At 39.8% G+C, this 19,149-nt stretch overlaps 1 protein-coding gene and 1 non-coding gene across 2 annotated transcripts; both read left to right on the forward strand.

The window, feature by feature from the left end:
- Positions 1-59: 59 nt before the first annotated feature.
- RWDD4 (RWD domain containing 4) lies at positions 60-17,491 on the forward strand. Its single transcript, XM_072763849.1, has 7 exons — positions 60-270; positions 3,544-3,624; positions 7,540-7,649; positions 7,741-7,888; positions 10,017-10,134; positions 12,725-12,913; positions 15,661-17,491. The coding sequence occupies exons 1-6, from the start codon at positions 247-249 to the stop codon at positions 12,814-12,816; spliced, it is 573 nt and encodes a 190-aa protein (XP_072619950.1). The 5' UTR covers positions 60-246; the 3' UTR covers positions 12,817-12,913; positions 15,661-17,491.
- On the forward strand, positions 5,635-5,738 carry LOC112934799 (U6 spliceosomal RNA). The gene has a single exon (XR_003238056.1). It is a non-coding gene; the product is annotated as a U6 spliceosomal RNA (small nuclear RNA).
- Positions 17,492-19,149: the final 1,658 nt, after the last annotated feature.

Consider the following 19,149-nt stretch of genomic DNA (forward strand, 5'->3'; position numbering starts at 1 on the left):
GCCGGCGCCCCACCCTGGGCGGCCTGCGGCTCCCCGCCCACAGACGCCCCGCAGGCGGCTTCGCGCTGCCGGGAGGCCCGGGTGGCGCGCCGGGCTCTGTCCGCGGTGCGAGGGGTGTGCCTCCCGCAGCCCCGGGGCGCGGAGGGCGCGGAGGAAGGGTCGGGGCCGCCCACGCTGCTCTCGCTGTCTCGCCGTCGCAAACGCCCTCCCGGGGGTGGGGGGGGGGGCGTCCCCGCGACCTGCGCGATGGGAGCCAACGAGGACCAGGAGGTGAGTTCCGCTGGCTGGACGCCCCTTTCCCCGCGCTGGCCTCGGGGGAGGCCCGGCCGGGAGCCGACGCCGGGACGCGCGGCCCCGCACGTGCCTTCGCCCCTGCGGCGGAGCGAGCCTGCTCCTGGGGGAGAGGCTGGGCGGGCGGGCGCGCGGGCGGGCGCGGGAAGGGTCCGCCTCCGCCTCCGCCTCCCCTGTTGTCTTCGGTGTTGCAACCCCGGGGCTGCGGGGTGCGGGGTGGGCGGGTGGCCCCGCGCCTCCCTAATAGGACAGAGGACGGGTGTCCTTGGTAGGCGACCCAGGGCTCCTGGCTCGCCTTCAATCCCCACTGTTCTTATTTAGCGCTTAGGTTCTGAGCGAAGCTGCCTGGAATCTGATCCACCCGCACATTTTAATAATCTATTGGCAGGTAGGGAGAGAGTTCAGTTTTCCTGGGGGGGAGGAAAAGAATGACACTTCGCGGCCCCCCGTGTCTGGCCTTTTTTTTCCTTTTTTGTTTGTTGGGATCGCGTCTCCATCTGGGACTTAGTTGTCCAGGGGAGAGGAAGTCTGTTCTGAGCATACGTGCAACCGGCGGCACCGTATGGTTTGTGCCCCACGTATTTTCTCGAGGACTGCCACTTTGACACCGAATCCTTTGGTCAGGGGAATATGGGTCAGCTCCAAGGGGACCGTCTTAAGTATGTAATGTGCACAAGTGAAGGAGAGTTTGCACCGGTAAAGTGAACGCTGCGGGGCTGCACAGGGAGCGCAGGGGTAGAATCAGGACAAGAATCCAGTTCTGCTGGATGAGTAATTCACTCTCGGTTTAGAAAATGTCTGTTGCAAGTCAGCCCTTTTATTATTATTTTTTTAAAGATTTTATTTATTCATGAGAGAGACACACACACACACACACACACACAGAGAGGCAGAGACACAGGCAGAGGGAGAAGCGGGCTCCGTGCAGGGAGCTCGACGTGGGACTCGATCCTGCTACTCTAGGCCCAGGCCCTGGACTGAAGACAGCGCTAAACGGCTGAGCCCTCCCCCTCCGGCTGCCCTGCAAGTCAGCCCTTTTAGATGTGATGGGATCTCTGGAATGGAAGTTAAAAAGACCCCAAGTCCAGCAAGCTGGTCGATCTCTGAAATCCCTTCTAAACTATTCTTGCTAAGTGAGTTTCTGAGCCCAGGCACCAACGAGCTCTTACAATGAAGCGTTGTAACGTCCTATTTCTCAAAGTTTGGCCCATGGAGCACTGCCTTAGAGTCATCTGGGTGGTTGTGAGAAAAGCAGGTGCCTGCACTGTACCTCAAGTTTACTGAATTGGAATTCCTGTGAGGCCTAGGAATCTTTATTTTATTTTTTGTTGTTGTTTATGCAGCATCCTCTTTTTAGATTTTATTTCAATTCATTTGCCAGCATATACAGTGTAACACCCAATGCTTGTCTCATCATGTGCCCTCCTTAATGCCTGTCACCCAGTCACCCCATCCCCCCCACCCACCTCCCCTTCTTCTAGGGATCTTCATTTTAACAGTATAATTCCATTTCTTCCTCTACATGACTGATTTTCAGGTCTTTGAAATCAGTCCTCTGCCCAGGTTTTCAGGTGTCCTCTTCTCATACTAAATGATTCCTTTTGGCTTTTTTCCATATGTCCATTTTTGTTGTTGTTCCTTTATAGTCTTGGAATTGTGTGTCTGTAGACAGATTATAAGTTTATGTCCTGTTTTAAAACTGTGGCATTGGGGCAGCCCGGGTGGTTCAGCGGTTTAGCGCTGCCCCTCAGCCCAGGGCCTGATCCTGGAGACTCGGGATCAAGTCCCACATGGGGCTCCCTGCATGGGGCCTGCTTCTCCCTCTGGCTGAGTCTCTGCCTCTCTCTCTGTGTGTGTCTCTCATGAATAAATAAAATCTTAAAAAAAAAATAATAAAATTGTAGCATCAGTTTCCTACAGTTATTGTCAGTTACAGCTTTTCAAGTACTCTGTACAAAGCAATTTGTTTTTCATCCTCTACTTGTATGTTTAGGGATCGAAAGTTCTTCCACTTACTTGTAAAATTTCATCTCGTTATATGCTTTTTCAAGGGCATTTTGAATTCTTTTTGTGCCACCAGCATGATTCACTGTCCCCTCAAATTCTCATTCATCAATTTCATAACCCTGCCTTCAATTTTGTTCCTGTCCTACTCATTAGTTAAAATACAGGAAAGGTTTAAGGGCGGGAGAAGTAACACTATATTTTGTGTAAGGTGGCTCTTTCTAATCTAATCTTGATTGTTCTTAAATCCACTTGAACTGTATTTTTTTTTCATGGGAAGGCAGCAAGAGAAGCCCAGGTAGACTGTTCTGTGCCCTTCTTTGATGTACCATCAATCAAGTTATCTTCTCTAAGAAGGCTTGCTTACGTTTATCTTGGTTTTCAAATGCCTGCCAAGGCTTAGGAACTACTGCTCTTTATCCTCCTAGGCCCCCATGAACTATTTCTCTATTAATAATAGTCTGTTCTAAAATTTTGTCTGTCTTTAGTTTGTAGAATGCATCATGTGCACCTAAAAACTAAAACCTATACCCAAGTATTGCCTTTGCTTCTCTTCTCAGGCATTCATCAGCAATCACAACAGAGATTGAGTCTTCTCATTTGTCAGCCCCTGGTGTTCTAGAAATATTTCCAGGCAAGGACCATTAGTTACATTTCCTCTTGCAGTCCCTTTTTTTCTATCTTGGATGGATCCTTGTCAAACATTTTTCTAACCATCATTTTTATTTTTTAAAGTTATTTTTGATATGTGTTTTTTCAAGTTTCACATCATTCTGTGGGAAGGATTAAAAATATAAATAATACATATGAATAGTGGGGAGTTACTATGGTTTGTATTTCTCATCTCCAAGTTTAATATTCTCTCCACCCCAGGCTGCTCTTTAGCAGAGTGATTGATCAAGGACACGTGCTCTACAGTTGCTTTCAACAGACTCTTATTTTCCCTCTTGGAGAAAATAAGATACTCTTCATAGGATTGATGTGAGAATTAGTGAGATAGTGTCCTGTGATATGCTTAGGAGTGCCTGGCACATCATCTTAAAGTAGTATTAGTATTATTGTTGTGTTACTCTAGGCGCATATGTTACATACATTATATACCCATGTTATAAACATCAAGGGCCATATAAGGTAGCTAAGTTTTACATAGTTGAGTGAGCTTGAATCAGAAAGTAAAGATCCTCTATTTCTAATCCATTTATACCACCAAACAAAACTCATCTGATTCTTTTTTTTTTTTTTTTTCAGATGGAACTGGAAGCCCTGCGTTCTATTTATGAAGGGGATGAAAGTTTCCGGGAATTGAGTCCCGTTTCATTTCAATATAGGGTAAGACATGACATGAAGAAGAGCCCTTACAACTTTGCTAGAAAAGATGGAAGCTTGCTAAAAATGCTCTTACTTTTTAAACGATTTTGTTATTTAAATTTAATGGTTTAATTGTATTACCTTTTCGAGTTTTTCTGAAGCATTTGAATGAAAGCTCATCACCGCAACATCAATTGTATTTAACTTTTGAAAACAATGCCAAAACTTTTAAAAACTAAGATGAGCTTGTTTTTATTGTGGCAGAATTATCAAATGTTAGAAATGGAAGAAAGTTTCTTCCCTTCTAATCTTAAAGATAGAATCTCTCAATCATAACTTCCAAGCTTTCCCAGCTGGTGCTGACAAGTACTAGAGTTAAAATCTACGTCTCTATTCCAAGCTTCGTATTATCTTCCCCACCCAATAATAGAGTCAAGAAAAATTGGTATTTTCCTAATTCCATATTAACCAACACGTGTGAATATTTTTCACAAATTCTTTAAGAGGGAGTTTGTGCATAACTGTTCTCAACCTGAAATAGTACCAGTATCTCGTTTTGTAAATAAATCACATAAACTATTTCTCCAGATGATTATAAGTAGTGGTATGAGAAAGGTTATTTACATCATCATTTAAAATAAATTCTGTGACAAGTGATCCTTATGTGTCATTAGTATAAACAGTTACAGAAAATAAATTCTTTATTATTACTTTCTTTAGATACTCCCTCTGCTTAGCTCTTCTCAATTCCCCTTTAAGCTCAACAGCCCTTGCACCACTCCATGGATAGAACAACAACAAAACTTAATGGCCAAGGTTGACACAGGAGTTAAGTCCTAGGCCCTTCAATTTGAATCCAGCTGCCTCCCCAGACTTCGCCAGCCATTGCCAAATGGCTGATTCCCCTTAGCAAATGGGAGATTGAGAATGGCCCCATACTTTCCTAAATACCTGTGCTAAACGCCAGCAGTTATTGTTGAGCGCAGTATACAGAACATGGTAGGATGCGTGTGTGTGTCCTACGGGCTGGATTCTCTGATATGACCGCAGGATGGATGTCAAGAGAATAAAACATGAGGTTTGGAAACCTCGTTTGTGTTGCGAATCAGAGGACCAAGGCACAGGTCCAGCTGGGTCCTCGTCAGATCCCTCGGTTCCTGTTTAGCAGACTGGTTTAGGAATCTCCTAAATGATTTTCCCCCATGCCTCACCATTTGGGCTCCACAGACTACTAGTTAGAGCTCTGAAACGCAGGATTAGTTCTCCCATTCCTTCACTTAGAAGGGTTTCTCCTGCCAATAGAAAGAGTAAATTCCTTAGCTTAACACTCAAGGCCCTTCTATTTAATTCAAACTGGCTCTCCAGACTTTCCAAGCCACCACCATCTGTCACACATAGTAGCCCATTGAACATTTCCCTGCGTTTTCAGATTGCCTGTGGACACATCATCTGCTCTTCCCCCCACCTCACATTCCTCAACCAGTCCACTTCTCCTTACCTAACCCAGGCTCCTCTGTGACATGTTTGGGTCTAGTCTCCTAGCTCTCCCTTGACTTCAAAGCAGAATTGGCCATTCCCCGTTTCTTCATTCTTTGATCACTTTTAGACTTCTAATCATGGCGCAATTTAGCAAGTTACCTAAATGTCTGCTCCCCTTGAAGACAGGAACCATCTTACCTCTATTTTTATATCTTCTGTACCTAGCACTGTAAGAGACATGGGCACCTTGTTTCTCCACACACCTTGAGTAAGGACTTAGTGATTGCATGAAGCAAGTTACTTTTATCACTTTTTCATTATCTCCGTATTTGGAACACAGGCAATAAACTGATTATGTCATCGACTTACGTAGGTGTATATCAACACGTCCCTACATTTATTGGACATAATTTCTAAACTTCATCTTATATTGGTGTGTCTTGTGATTGAAGGTGAGAGGGAGAGAATAAAAACTTAGTGGTTGGAGAGTAAAGGTGAATCCATGGATAGAACAAGATAGAATCAAGTCATGGTTTGGGGTGAAAAAATTTTTAATCTATTGCTATTATCTAAAAAATATTGAAAATATTACAGAGGAGATTAGGATCACCCCATGCAAGGATGAGATGCTGACTCATGAATCATTCCATAATTTTATTAGAAAAATCACCATTTTACAACCACCAGCATGTTGATCATTTCAGGCAAGGCTCATAAATGGATGCTAAAATCTTTTGGTTGAAAAGTTGTTGAGAAACAATATATTCACCGGGTTTTGTAGTGTCACTCCAAAGATTACTTGTTAATTACAAAATGGGAGAGGTACCTTAACTTTGAAGAGTTTTGAAGAGTATCACCTTAACCAAGTGATCAAGCTAAGTATAACCATTGATGGTTCCAGGAGATCTTATGTGCTTCCTTATATGATGCTAAAGGAATGAATCCACATCACCTGTATAGTGTCCCTACCAAAATATTAAATCCCAATTGGAGTGCAGGAAACAATCAGTCCTGATCTGAGGCCATTATACAAGAAAAGTGGCCTAGATTCTTTTTGTCATGAAAGATTAAAAGGTAGGCAGGGTGGCTGGGGATTGTTCTAAATAAAAGCAGAATAAAGAAATATGACAACCAAATGTAATCCATGAACCTCAGTGGGGTTGAGGAGGTGATTTATTAAAGGACACTTTCAATGTGAATGGAGAACTTTTTAGATGGATTAATGAATTAGATAATGTCTCTGTATCCATGTTGAATTTCTTGGGTGTGACAATGGTAGTATTGTTAATAGAGGATTCTGATTCTCTTAGAATACTTTACCCCATAAGTATTTAAGGATGTTTCATCGTGTATTTTCAAATAGTTCAACAAAAACCAAAGAGGGAAAAAAAAAAGAGTCACTCTCATTGTCTCATTGGGGGAGGGGAGGAAGTGATTCTGTAGGAGAGAATGACAAGTGGATGGAAGCAAAGGTATTTTGTAAATAAGTTACAAGTCAGTGAGGGCTCTCCTATTCCAGTTTCTCTCTGAGATTAAAATGTTTCAAACAGGGGCCAGGGTGGTTCAGTCAGTTAAGTGTCTGCCTTCAGCTCAGGCCATGATCCTGGGATCGAGCCCCACATCAGGTTCTCTTCTCAGTGGGGATCCTGTTTCTTGCTCTCCCTCTGCTGCTCCCCCTGCTTGTGCTCTCTCTCCTTCTCTGTCAAATAAATCTTTCTAAAAATGTCTTAAATAAATAGTTGGGGAGAGCAAAAAAAAAAAAAAAGAAAGAAAATAGAAAAGACATCTTCAAATTATTCAGGGGAAGAGAGTCAAAAATAACAAACTTCCAGTTATAAAAAAAAAAAAATAAGTCAGAGGGATATAATTTACAGCATGGTGACCTTGGTTAATAATACTGTATTGCATACTTGAAGGCTGCAAACAGGATAGACCCTCAAAGTTCTCATGCAGCCTAAGGTATTCCTAAACCTTATCTCTTCACCTTTTCCTTCTTTCTCTCAATTTTACATTTCATTTTCTGATCTCTTGAGATTGTGCTAATGCATATCAATTACTTGTTCTTAATGCCTCTTCTGATTTAGCAGTTAGAAAACTTAGGGCAAGATTAGGTCTTTCAAGTTGGTGGATTATTATTTTTCTCCTTTCTCTTTCTATCCTCCACAATTGATGTCTTATCTTTGTCCTCAGAAAGCTTTGATGAAAACAATATATGTAAGACAGTCTTGATACTGAAAAAAGCTGGTGGGCTGGTTGGAGAGACAGGCCATGGACATCAAGTCAGACTCTATTATTAATATAGCTCTCACCCCCTGCCAAGTCTTAGCCTGGACCCCTGAACTTTTCAGAGTATTACGTGTCCAATCTGATCAGCAATATTCATCATTTTAAAAGTTATAATTAAATATTCTGTCTTTGTATCACTTTTTACAAGCCTAAGATTTCCCTTTTCTTCAGATAGGTGAAAATGGTGATCCCAAAGCCTTCTTAATAGAGATTTCCTGGACAGAAACATATCCCCAAACACCTCCAATTATATCTATGAACGCTTTTTTTAACAACACCATGTGAGTAATGTTCTGTTTTCATTGGTTTTCTTTCTTTTGGTAATGCTATCTCTCATGTGTCTCTCAGCGGTATACTTCTTGTGCATTGTAGATCATCGGCTGTAAAGCAGAGCATATTAGCCAAGTTACAGGAAGCGGTAGAGGTCAATCTCGGGACTGCCATGACCTACACGTTGTTTGAGTACGCCAAGGACAATAAAGAGCAGTTCATGGAGAATCACCAGCCTGTGAATTCTACGGTGAGCTCGTGCTTTGAATTGGTTTCACTCCGCTAATTCATCTTTACTAGTTATTATTTTTTTAAATTGGAAGTTTTGTGTTAAATTTTAAATGAATTACATCTGAGCTAAAATAAGAGTGAATTTTAGATTTCTTAGTGTTTATTTAACTTTAAAAATGAAATCAAATCCTCTTACCCTTCATATAAGACTTGGGGCATCAGGGTGACTCAGGGGTTGAGTGTCTGCCTTTGGCTCAGTTCATGATCCCAGGATCCTGAGATTGAGTCCCACATATCAGGCCCCCAGCAGGGAGCCTGCTTCTCCCTCTGCCTGTGTCTCTGCCTCTCTCTGTGTGTCTCTCATGAGTAAATAAAATCTTTAAAAAAGAAAAAAAAAAAAAAAAGGACTAAAATACTTCATGTGCCCTCCAAAACTGAGATGTTGTTGAACCAAATATTTACATTTATTTAATGTCTTCATAAAGCTCAGGTGGAGGATTTCTCACATAGTCCTAAAATACATTTGAAATTACTTTCTTCATGAGCCTTCTTTAGTTGTGAATAGTCCTATCACAGTTCACTTTGAACCTAAAGAGTGCCAGCTTAAAGAGACTTTAATAGGAAAAAACAATTTTACTTCTAAAAGTATTTTAGGAAAGCGTCATCTTTTATGATCATAGGCACCTGTGCATTAGACCCCTTTGCACCAGGTCATGTCCTAAAAGACTTCGCGTGGTCAGAGTCTGTTGACTCTGTGAACCAAGCGGGAAGCTTTTTGAGAGCAGAGGCTGTGTGTCTTGTCCTTGAGCAGTTCTGGCTTCCACATTCCTGACAGAACACAGGAGAGCACTGAGAGCAGCTAGAGAAGCAGCAGAAGGTGGTAGCAAAGCTTATGGACTATGGGCCAGACTGCATGGCCCTGAAAAGCCTCACTGCACACTTACTGTGTGACTTTTTTTGGTAGAGGGAAAGGGTGCTGGGTTTCATTTGTAAAACAGGGATTATAATAGTATCTATGTCCTAAGATTGTAGTAAGGCTCAAATGAGTACTGTATATACAACATCCACACCAGTGCTGGGCACCTAGTAAGCATTTAAAATTTTGTCTATCTCACTCTGACTACATGAATCTAAATTAAAATATTTTTTTTTTTAAGATTTTATTTATTTATGGAGAGAGAACGCATGTGCAGGGCGGGGGCAGACGGAGAGGGAAAAAGAACCTCAAACAGACTGTGTGCTGAGCTCCAAGCCTTACACTGGACTTGATCTCACAACCCTGAGATCATGACCTGAGCTGACATCAGGAGTTGGATACTTAACTGACTGAGCCATGCAGGCGCCCCCTAAAATATTTTTCTTCGTTTCTTCAGGGAACCAGGGTTTTATAGGTAGACACTTGTGATTTTTCTAAAGACATTTAAATTTCCAAATAAAGCAAATTAACTGAGTTGTAAAATTACCTTAGAACTTCAGGGCTTCAACATAATGCTGATATCAGGTCTTCTTTCTCAGAGAGCTGGTTACAACAGTTGAACTGACATTATGCAAGTCCCTCTGTGGGAACTCTGAGAATAAAATCAATGTGCTGGGCACCTGAATGGCTCAGTGGTTGAGCGTCTGCCTTTGGGTCAGTTCATAATCCCAGGGTCCTGGGATCAAGTCCCACATCAGGATCCCCATAGGGAGCCTGCTTCTCCCTCTGCCTATGTCTCTGCCTCCCTCTGTGTCTCTCATGAATAAATACATAAAATCTTAAAAAAAAAAAAAATGTGCTAATGGCACCTGATCTAATAAATGGGTATTATTTTTAAATTTTTATTTTTTATTTTTATTTTTTAATTTATTTATGATAGTCACAGAGAGAGAGAGAGAGAGGCAGAGACATAGGCAGAGGGAGAAGCAGGCTCCATGCACCAGGAGCCTGATGTGGGATTCGATCCCGGGTCTCCAGGATCGCGCCCTGGGCCAAAGGCAGGCGCCAAACCACTGCGCCACCCAGGGATCCCATAAATGGGTATTATAATACAGGATTCTTTTGCTTCACGTATCTAAAAATTGTCAACTCACTGAAGGATGTAGCCATATTTAGTATAATTCAGTAAGTTCTAAGGCATCAGCATAGGAATTATTTGCTTTTTTTCTAGATCCCCATAAGCAGTATCATCTCCGTTGAAACTCCTAATACAGCCCCATCGAGTAAGAAAAAAGACAAAAAAGAACAGCTTTCAAAAGCCCAGAAACGTAAGCTGGCAGATAAAACAGGTTTGTGTTTATTTTTTTTATAACAGATAAATGGGTTCCTTTTTAGTATAATATGAGGGTTTAATAGTATATTTCGGTTTAGAAGAGTAGTTCTTTACTCTTCGTTCCTGGAACACTTCAATCAGACACTGTGTTAGGTCACAAATGTATGTTGAAAATATATACTACCACTTTATCACGAGAGATAGCCATTTGAGGAGAAGGTAACTGAGTGACAAAATAACTATAGAATGAGTCTTTAGGTTGGAAAATAGTAGGATAGCATACAAAATGCGTCCTACTTATACCCTTTCTGACATGTTTGGGATTTTCCTATTTGTTTACCTCCATGGCAGATATGTGTATTTCTAAAAATTTTTTGAACTACAGCTTTCATTTGAAATGAAGTCTGGTATACCATTAGATTTTAGGACAATAAATATAATTTTTGTCTGTAGTTGATTTATTTATACAATTAGAATAAGATTTAAGAATATAAATTCTGTGTCTCCTAAACCAGAGTCATTTTGTATGGACCTTCAAAAGAGAGTTATAAATCCCAGCTCATATCACCAATAATATTTGATTTCACTATTTAAAAATTTGCAAATTGGTATCAGTCTGTAAACTTTTTTTCCAGTTAAGGAAATGTATATATTTATTTATACATACACAAAAGTATCCGTGCATATTTATGTCTGAATGTGTGTGTGTTCTTGGTATAAGGTTACAAGCTGCCCTTTATTGAAAGGAACTGATCCAAGGGGAGGAGGACAGGGGGTGGGGGTGAATGGGTGACGGGCACTGAGGGGGGCACTTGACGGGATGAGCACTGGGTGTTATTCTTTATGTTGGCAAATTGAACACCAATAAAAAATAAATTTATTAAAAAAAAAAGAAAGGAACTGATCCTTTTACTTTGGTGAGGAAGTTTAAAATAATGCCCTTTCTTTTATAAAGTGATGGCAAGTTTTTGGTTTGTTTTGTTTAATGTCCTACGTGGCAGAATGAAAAGATAGCAACCCCATGTTGGCCCTCAAAATACACTTTTGAAGTTGTAATGGTTTGTGAAATTAAAAATATGGGAATCCATTATACCTAATGTCAAAGCAGCAGTAAAGCATGAACACTGAAGCAGTGAATTGTCAACCATTGCAATCCGTTTTCTATAACTTGGCTAATCTTTTTTAATGCTGTAGCATTTTTGTCAGTTCATTAGCTGTTGCTTTCATAAACAATGACGTATGATCATTCCCTTTATCATTTCCCCGTCTCCATTTTTTTGATGATGCCCAATTAAAAGGCATTCTCTTTATAATTATGGTAGAAGATTTTGTGATTTGGAGCTTGCACTCTAAATAAAATTTTAATGGGACCATGATGGTAAGTTTTACTTAATGAAATTGGTGATCTGCCTCCATGCTCCTTATAACCAGTAAACAATGAGATAAAATTTTTATTGGCATGGAGAAAAGAGCCATTAGCATCTAGTATTGAGGCCCAGTAATACTAATACTGCTTCTGTCTTGTAAGAATCAAGAGGTTAGGGGATTGCTGGGTGGCTTCGCAGTTCAGTGCCTGCCTTTGATAAGAATCAAGAGGTTAGGGGATTGCTGGGTGGCTTCGCAGTTCAGTGCCTGCCTTTGGCCCAGGGCATGATCCTGGAGACCCGGGATCAAGTCCCACATTGGGCTCCCGGTGTGGAGCCTGCTTCTTCTGCCTATGTCTCTGCCCCTCTCTCTCTCTCTCTCTCTCTCTCTCTCTCTCTGTCATGAATAAATAAACTGACCTTTAAAAAAAAAAAAAAAAGGAATCATTAGGTTAGTCTTCCTTGTGTAAAATTAATGTATGGGTTTTGAATGCCGATTTTAAAGATTTCATAAAATGAAACATATGTAAATATATCAAGCATAAAGGAAATCAGGCCTTTCTAAATTAAAACATTTTTATATTATTCTCCAAGTTTGAATATTCTGTTATAAGAATGAAATTACTTTGTAAGCTATATATATTTTTTTATATAAAGTAGGAGTTTGTTTTCAAGCACTCTCAACAGATTAAAGTCCTGCCAGATTATAAACAATGTTAGGTTAAATACTATTATATCAGACCACAAAGGTTACTAATAAGTGGGCCAGGATACCTCTTAGTCTCAAGGCCAAGAACTCTTGGCTTGAACCCAGCTTCGTAGTGTAAAAACCCTCATGAAGCAGTAAAGTAACACAGTTTCTTGCTTAAATAATCTGAGACCTTAAAAAAGCGGTAAAATTGTACAAGTGCATGAAATTAATAAATTGATTAGTTCCTCTTCCTGGCATTTCCACCTCACTTCTATGTTTTTTCCCTAATACCAGATTTCACCAGGAATGGCAATAGGGTAAATATAAAAAGGGAGTACATATGAATTACTTTGCAAGTATCCCCAGGAGAATGGTGCTTCCAGTTCACAATGATGATAAACTAGTTTTCCAGCTTGAAAATACAGGATTTAAGATTTTAATCTATTTGTTGTGCAGGATGGTCTATAAAAGCTGATTTAGTAGTAGAGTATTGATTACTATAAAAATTATTGCTTGGTCTTAGAAATAAAGTTACCATTTTTATCCTCCAGATCACAAAGGAGAACTTCCTCGAGGATGGAACTGGGTGGACGTGGTGAAGGTATATAACACTTCTCTTCTGGGCTTCAAAAAATTGTTATAAGTCCGCCATCAAATAACGAAATCTATATGTTTCATTTCTTTCCCGCCTCAACCTTTGAATTTTGCTGGGATGTGTATTTCCTTTTCTACTGCAGCATGTAAGTATTTTTGAAATATCTTTCACTACAAGAATATTTTGAAATATTCTTTCCTACAACCTCAGCATTAGATTTTCTTTTTTTAAAAAAAAATAAGGAAAAATCTGTGAATCTAAGTTATAAGTACAATAATGTACAGCTGTTTATATAAGTGCATCTGAAGAACGAAAATGCCTGTGATTCGTAGTATTCATCCTAGGAGGCAATGCTTGATTTCTTAGTGGAAATTAGTGTGTGTGTGTGTGTTTTTTTTTTTTAAAGACAAACCCTAGATGAAGATTCCCCACCATTGTCAAGAAGGATTTCTGTTTCTCTTAAAGTTGTTTACTTTTCACTTCAAAGTTTTTTGCCAACTGCTCTCAATATTTTTTCTTATTTGTAGCTTCCCATATATTAAAGTGAGGCTTAGTTAATCCTCTTTGTAGGACTTCACAAGATGAATTTTGCATGCCAATTAGTGCCAGGACTGCTGTGAGAAGTCATTAATATGATCCGAGGGGAGTTAAAGATTAAGACTTTAACCGGGACCCACAAATCTGGGTATTTATAAGCAGAACATTCTTTTTCTTTCTTTTTTTTTTTTTTAAGATTTTATTTATTTATTCAGAGAGAGAGGCAGAGACACAGGCAGAGGGAGAAGCAGGCTCCATGCAGAGAGCCTGACGTGGGACTCGATCCCGGGACTCCAGGATCATGCCCTGGGCTGTAGGCGGCGCTAAACCGCTGCGCCACCCAGGCTGCCCTAAGCAGAACATTCTTAAAGTTTATTTGAAAGTCAGCTGTCTGGGCCATGGGAGACCTTTGCCATACAAACTATTTAAAATCATCATTTGTGCTTCTAGAATCTAGTAGAAAAATATAACCTGGGATTAGGGAACCAAACACAGTTGGAATAAAGGAGCAGTATTTCTTGTCCGCTTCCTGGGCAAGAGGGCCGCCACATTCGGGATGTTTGTGTATGGTCAGCCTGATGGGTACACCATGTTGTCCTTAGGTATGCATGTGTGTACCTCACCAGCTAAGTTGTTTCCCTCCTTCAAGTGCTTCCAGCTTCAGGCTTCACAGTGAGAGTGTGTCTTTTCCACGAAGGCTCAAAAAGTAATGTGATTAATCCAAAGATAGATGGTGCTTCTATGCATGTGTGTACCTCACCAGCTAAGTTGTTTCCCTCCTTCAAGTGCTTCCAGCTTCAGGCTTCACAGTGAGAGTGTGTCTTTTCCACGAAGGCTCAAAAAGTAATGTGATTAATCCAAAGATAGATGGTGCTTCTCCTTCCCTAACTCCAGAAATTTAGTTTTCTGCTTGTTTTTCATAGAGTCCTTGTTAATATAAATCAAAATTTCAAGAAATAGAAATTAAGATTTTAAAAATCCAGTCATCTTGGGAGACAGGCAAAGCTGTTTTTAAGAGGGAAGTTACCACGGAGGTGTGGTCCAGACTCAGAATCTGCTACCCTAAGCTGGTAGTTTCCTAGTGTGATCTTGGGGTGCCTGGGAGACCCTGGAGGCCCTCTGGGGGTCTGCAAGGTCAAAACTGTTTACATCATAATATTAAGGTGTCCTTTGCCTTTTTTCCTCATTCTCCCACAAGTGAACGGTGGTGTTTAGCAGAGGTTCCATGAAGTGTGATGATGCCATCACTAATTCTCTTCTGTTAGAGCACTAATAAAATGTGTGCTTTTATATTCTTGTATTCTCCAGAATTTTCTAAGGTAGTGAGTAGGTCTAGAATCTAAGTATGTGCATTTTTATATTAACTCAGCTTGTTCTTCATACTCATACTGTGTCTTTGTTAGCTGTTTTCCATTATACCAGCATTACTGTAGAAGCAGATTTGCAAAAACCCAGCTGTCTTCTGTGGACCTTGGTAATAAGGAAGTTCACAAAAAATGTATAACACTCCTATTCTTCACATTAAGTTTTATGAGTTTGTTTTAGAAAATGCAAATTTTCTAGAAAATGAAAAGCTGCTTTTTCATTTAAGAAATGTTACTTAGTTATCATGTAATGAATGAGTTTATTGTTACTTTTACATGAATTCAATTTCTCAGTTTTCAATTCAAATGCAGTAGGTATAACGTAAATTAAAAAAAAAAAAACTCTTTAAGATCATCAAAGTGGGAAGAGGAGCTGGGGCCTCAGTGTTCAAGAACATTAGTAGTTTCTGCTTTTCACAGCTTCCCACATTTCTCTGAGGTCCTCAGGGTTTGGCTTCAACTTGGATTTTTTGGCTGGGTCTTTAGTCAGAATTGCCTGTGTATTCTTTAGGAACTTCCCTCTCTGCCATTTGCTCAAAGTTCTGTAGATTTTTATCAGAAAAGACCTTCAATTTAAAATTTTTATCCCATTTTTAGAACTGTTCATTTGTATTTTTTTTGGCCACAATTTTTTTAAAATTTCAAGAGTTTATTGATAGAAAACAAAAATAGAATGTCATTCATTTTATAAGTGGCACCTTTCATATATTCTTGGTTCCAGTTTATTTCTTGGAAAGCTTTGAGGGATTTTCCCCCCGTTGCTCTATTGAGGTTGTATTTTTAAAGAATCCTAGAGTAGCTGAGCCTGAAGTTAAGAAGTAGTTAAATAATGGTGAAAGCTGTAGATGGTTTAAGTTACATGAACTTTGTTATCTGTTTGTTGTTCTATCAACCATAAATATGTTTCTTTTATATTAAGTGAAAATAATGAATTCAAATAATATGATAGCTTAATTTTGTTGACTATGTCTTTTATCTTTTTTTTTTATAGTTAAGCAAAACTGGCTCTAAAGATGATGAATAGTACTTGGAATTGAAGACAAGAGAAGAGCATCCTTTAAAAAGTAAACTGGGTTCAAAATCCTTCATTACTCTTTTCTGGTATTGAGGTGGCTTTTTATAAAACAGAATTTTTTTGTATGTTTCTTATGTAAAAAATGTTTTAAGCTGAAAGTTCATGAAGAGATCTGGTTGTATTAAATTATTTTCACAAACTTGCCTTAATAAAAGGTGAAATGTTACCATTTAGCATTATTTTTGAAGATGGTTGAGCTTTGTAAATGGACAAAATGGGAAATAATAAATAATCAATGTGAGTTTATATGATCTTATCCTAGTGGATGTGATATTTTTTAAAGGAGCAGGAAGCCTTTTTGAAACTCTCTTCCCAGTGGAGAATACTGAGTGAACAGTTATTCTGCGGCATGATCCATATTATAATAGACTTCTCATCTTAATGAAGTCTTCATCTCTTCTTTCTCTTAATTACTGAAGCATAAATTGCTTCAGAGAAATTTAAATACTAGTATTTGAGCTTTATACATACCATTCTTTATAGTTCCTTTTTATTTTTCAAGAGTGAACTACTTCTTTTTAATAAACAAGTATCTGTTTATACTTTTCTCTTCATTTGGGTCATACTTGGCAATGAGAGTTTCCAGCTGTATGTGGAATAGGAGAATATAAAAACAAATCTGCCAAATACATTCGAAAGCATTTGAACAGAAGTGTTGGTTCCCATTGAAAACATTTCTCTTTGCTGCATACACCAAGATGGGAGTCAAAGATGCCTTAATATTTAATTTTTGTATTGTTGGAGACAATGGTTTTAATAAATTCCTGTTTATCTGTAACTGTGTGTTTGTGGTTGTCTGGTAACAGAGATCTTCTCAATGGTTTAACATAAAACCACGTTTCAAGTCTTACTTCTTTTCAAATATATCCACACAGATTTCTCACCCTGAGCATCTTCATAGAAATAGACATAGAAGTTTTTCAAATGCTGAATCGTAGTACAGGATTGATTTTTTTTTTCATCGTGAATAATATTAGTGTCCTGTAACCAGGAAGTTACTGACATGTGTGATTTTCAGTGACTGCGTTTGCTCCCTGGCTTGAAAACCCTAAGAACTGCTGCTCTATCTAGAAGGGTAGACTGTTGATTCCTCCATTTATACTTGTGCAGCTTGGGTCTGAGTTTTTAAAGACTTAAAAAACTTCCCAAGACATGTCCTTAGCATAAGAGCAGTTTGAATTGTATCTGTGGCTTTTCCTGGGTTAACAGTAGGCTCATTGAAATTGTTTGAATTACATAGTAAAAACAATTACGGTGAAGAAGTGTAATCTGATTTTCAAAAGCTGAATCACATTTTTTATCTTGAACTAATATAACAGCAACATTGAAATTCAAGACCACCGGAACATGCCAACATTCGTTTTTGGGGTTGTGTACGTGGTTTATGTTGTGTTGAATTATTTGCTTGTTTTTAAACTGAAACCACTGCATCTGCTAGTGAACAAACCGTGTTTTGCTCTGAAAATTCTGAAATTGTTCGGGCTTATTGTGGTTCAGAGATGACAAAGAATAATGCTAGTTAAATGCCAATGAACTATTTTTACTCTTTTTATATTAAATGTACAAATTTTGGGGGTGATGGTGGCAGTGGTGCCTCTGACCACCTTCTGAAACACACTTGAACATCCTCATCTGTATTGCCGTCATCTGTTTAACGCTCCCAGTATATTTTCTCAGTCTGTCTACCTAAAATTGTATGGAATGACATAATTAATAAGCAATAAAACCTGAATTACACATAGTGGTTCATAGTGGTTTTTCTGTGCTTTATTTCAAATCAATCGAGAGAGAATTGATGTTTCAAATTTGTGCAGACATACGGTGTTAAGTTGTACCCTCCTACTCAAAACTGTTTAAGATGTTGAATTCAGAAAACACTATTTTAATGACCTGACAAGGTAAGTCATACCCAGAGTCTAAAAAATTTAGGGACAACTTCAGTTTTTAGTGTCCAGGGATCCAGAAGACAGATGAAGTCTCGGATCAACCCAGGGTACGCAGTCACACACACGTTCACACAGCATGCATGAGGCTGCATGCATGAGGCCTCCAACCAGGGAGGGTTCCTGTCTTGAACTTTGGTTCTCCATGGAGGGCTGAAATGTAAACATATGTACATGTACTCTCACAACAGCTTATATCACACTTGGATTTCAGCTCAAATTCTGCCCCATATGAGTGATCTTAAAAAAAAATGCCCCTCAAGCCAGGATTTTAGTTTAAACTGGTGCCAACTGGGCACCTGGCTGCCTCAGTCTGTAGAACATGCAACTCTTGATCTCGGGGTTGTAAATTCAAGTCCCAGGTGGGTGTAGAGATTACTTAAAAAGTAAAATAAAAATTAAAAAGTGGGGCCAACTGGATAGAGCCTCTGGGCAACTAGCTGAAATGACCACGTATCAACGCACCTTCAAGCCAGACCTCCAAAGAAAGCCCTGCACATGGAATGCTTGGAATGTATGTTCACAAAAGCCACAGTCCGTGGCAGCAGGACATTGTGACAGCCTGCTGCAGGGAAGCTTCGGGAATAAGCATTTCAAGGATATATTGATGTGACACAGACTCTGATGTTAAGAGGAATTGAGTCTAAGAAACTGTTAAGACTCACCAAGCAGGAGCACCTGGGTGGCTCAGTCATTTCAAGTGTCTGCCTTTGGTTCAGGTCATGATCTCAGGGTCCTGGGATGGAGCCCCAAGTCGGACTCTCTGCTCAGCAAGGAGCCTGCTTCTCCCTCTCCCTCTGCCCTTTCCCCTGCCCCCCTTCTGCTCTTCCTTGGCTCTCTGTCAAATAAAATCTGAAAAAAAAGGAAAACTCACCAAGCAGGTTTGGAAAAGAACCAAATAGAACTTCTCAAAAGTAAAATAATCGAAATTAAAGCTACAGATGAAAACAAGTACTACTTGCAAAGTGTGCTTCAGCAAATCTGAAGTCTCCTATGGAAGGAAGATGGTACTAAATCTGCACTTTTGGATTTTCTCTCTTTTCGATTGTAACCTAAGAATCTGTCTGCATTATGTCTTCACAGACCCCACCATTTTAGGGCAGCTGGGTGATTGGAGCTTTCAAAAAGTTCTGCTTGATACATGTGCCTGTGCCTCCCCGGACCTTGTTTCAGTAGAGACCAGTTATGACAAGGATTTGGCCAGTGTTTCCAGAGGGTTGTCTATGATAGCTTTAAAAATAGTAAATTTAGGGATCCCTGGGTGGCGCAGCGGTTTGGCGCCTGCCTTTGGCCCAGGGCGCGATCCTGGAGACCCGGGATCGAATCCCACATCAGGCTCCCGGTGCATGGAGCCTGCTTCTCCCTCTGCCTGTGTCTCTGCCTCTCTCTCTTTCTCTCTGTATGACTATCATAAAAAAAAAAAAAAATAGTAAATTTAGAAATCATGGCAATATAATAACAG

Source organism: Vulpes vulpes, chromosome 7 (genome assembly GCF_048418805.1).
Source record: "Vulpes vulpes isolate BD-2025 chromosome 7, VulVul3, whole genome shotgun sequence".
In the NCBI taxonomy this organism is placed as follows: Eukaryota; Metazoa; Chordata; class Mammalia; order Carnivora; family Canidae; genus Vulpes; species Vulpes vulpes.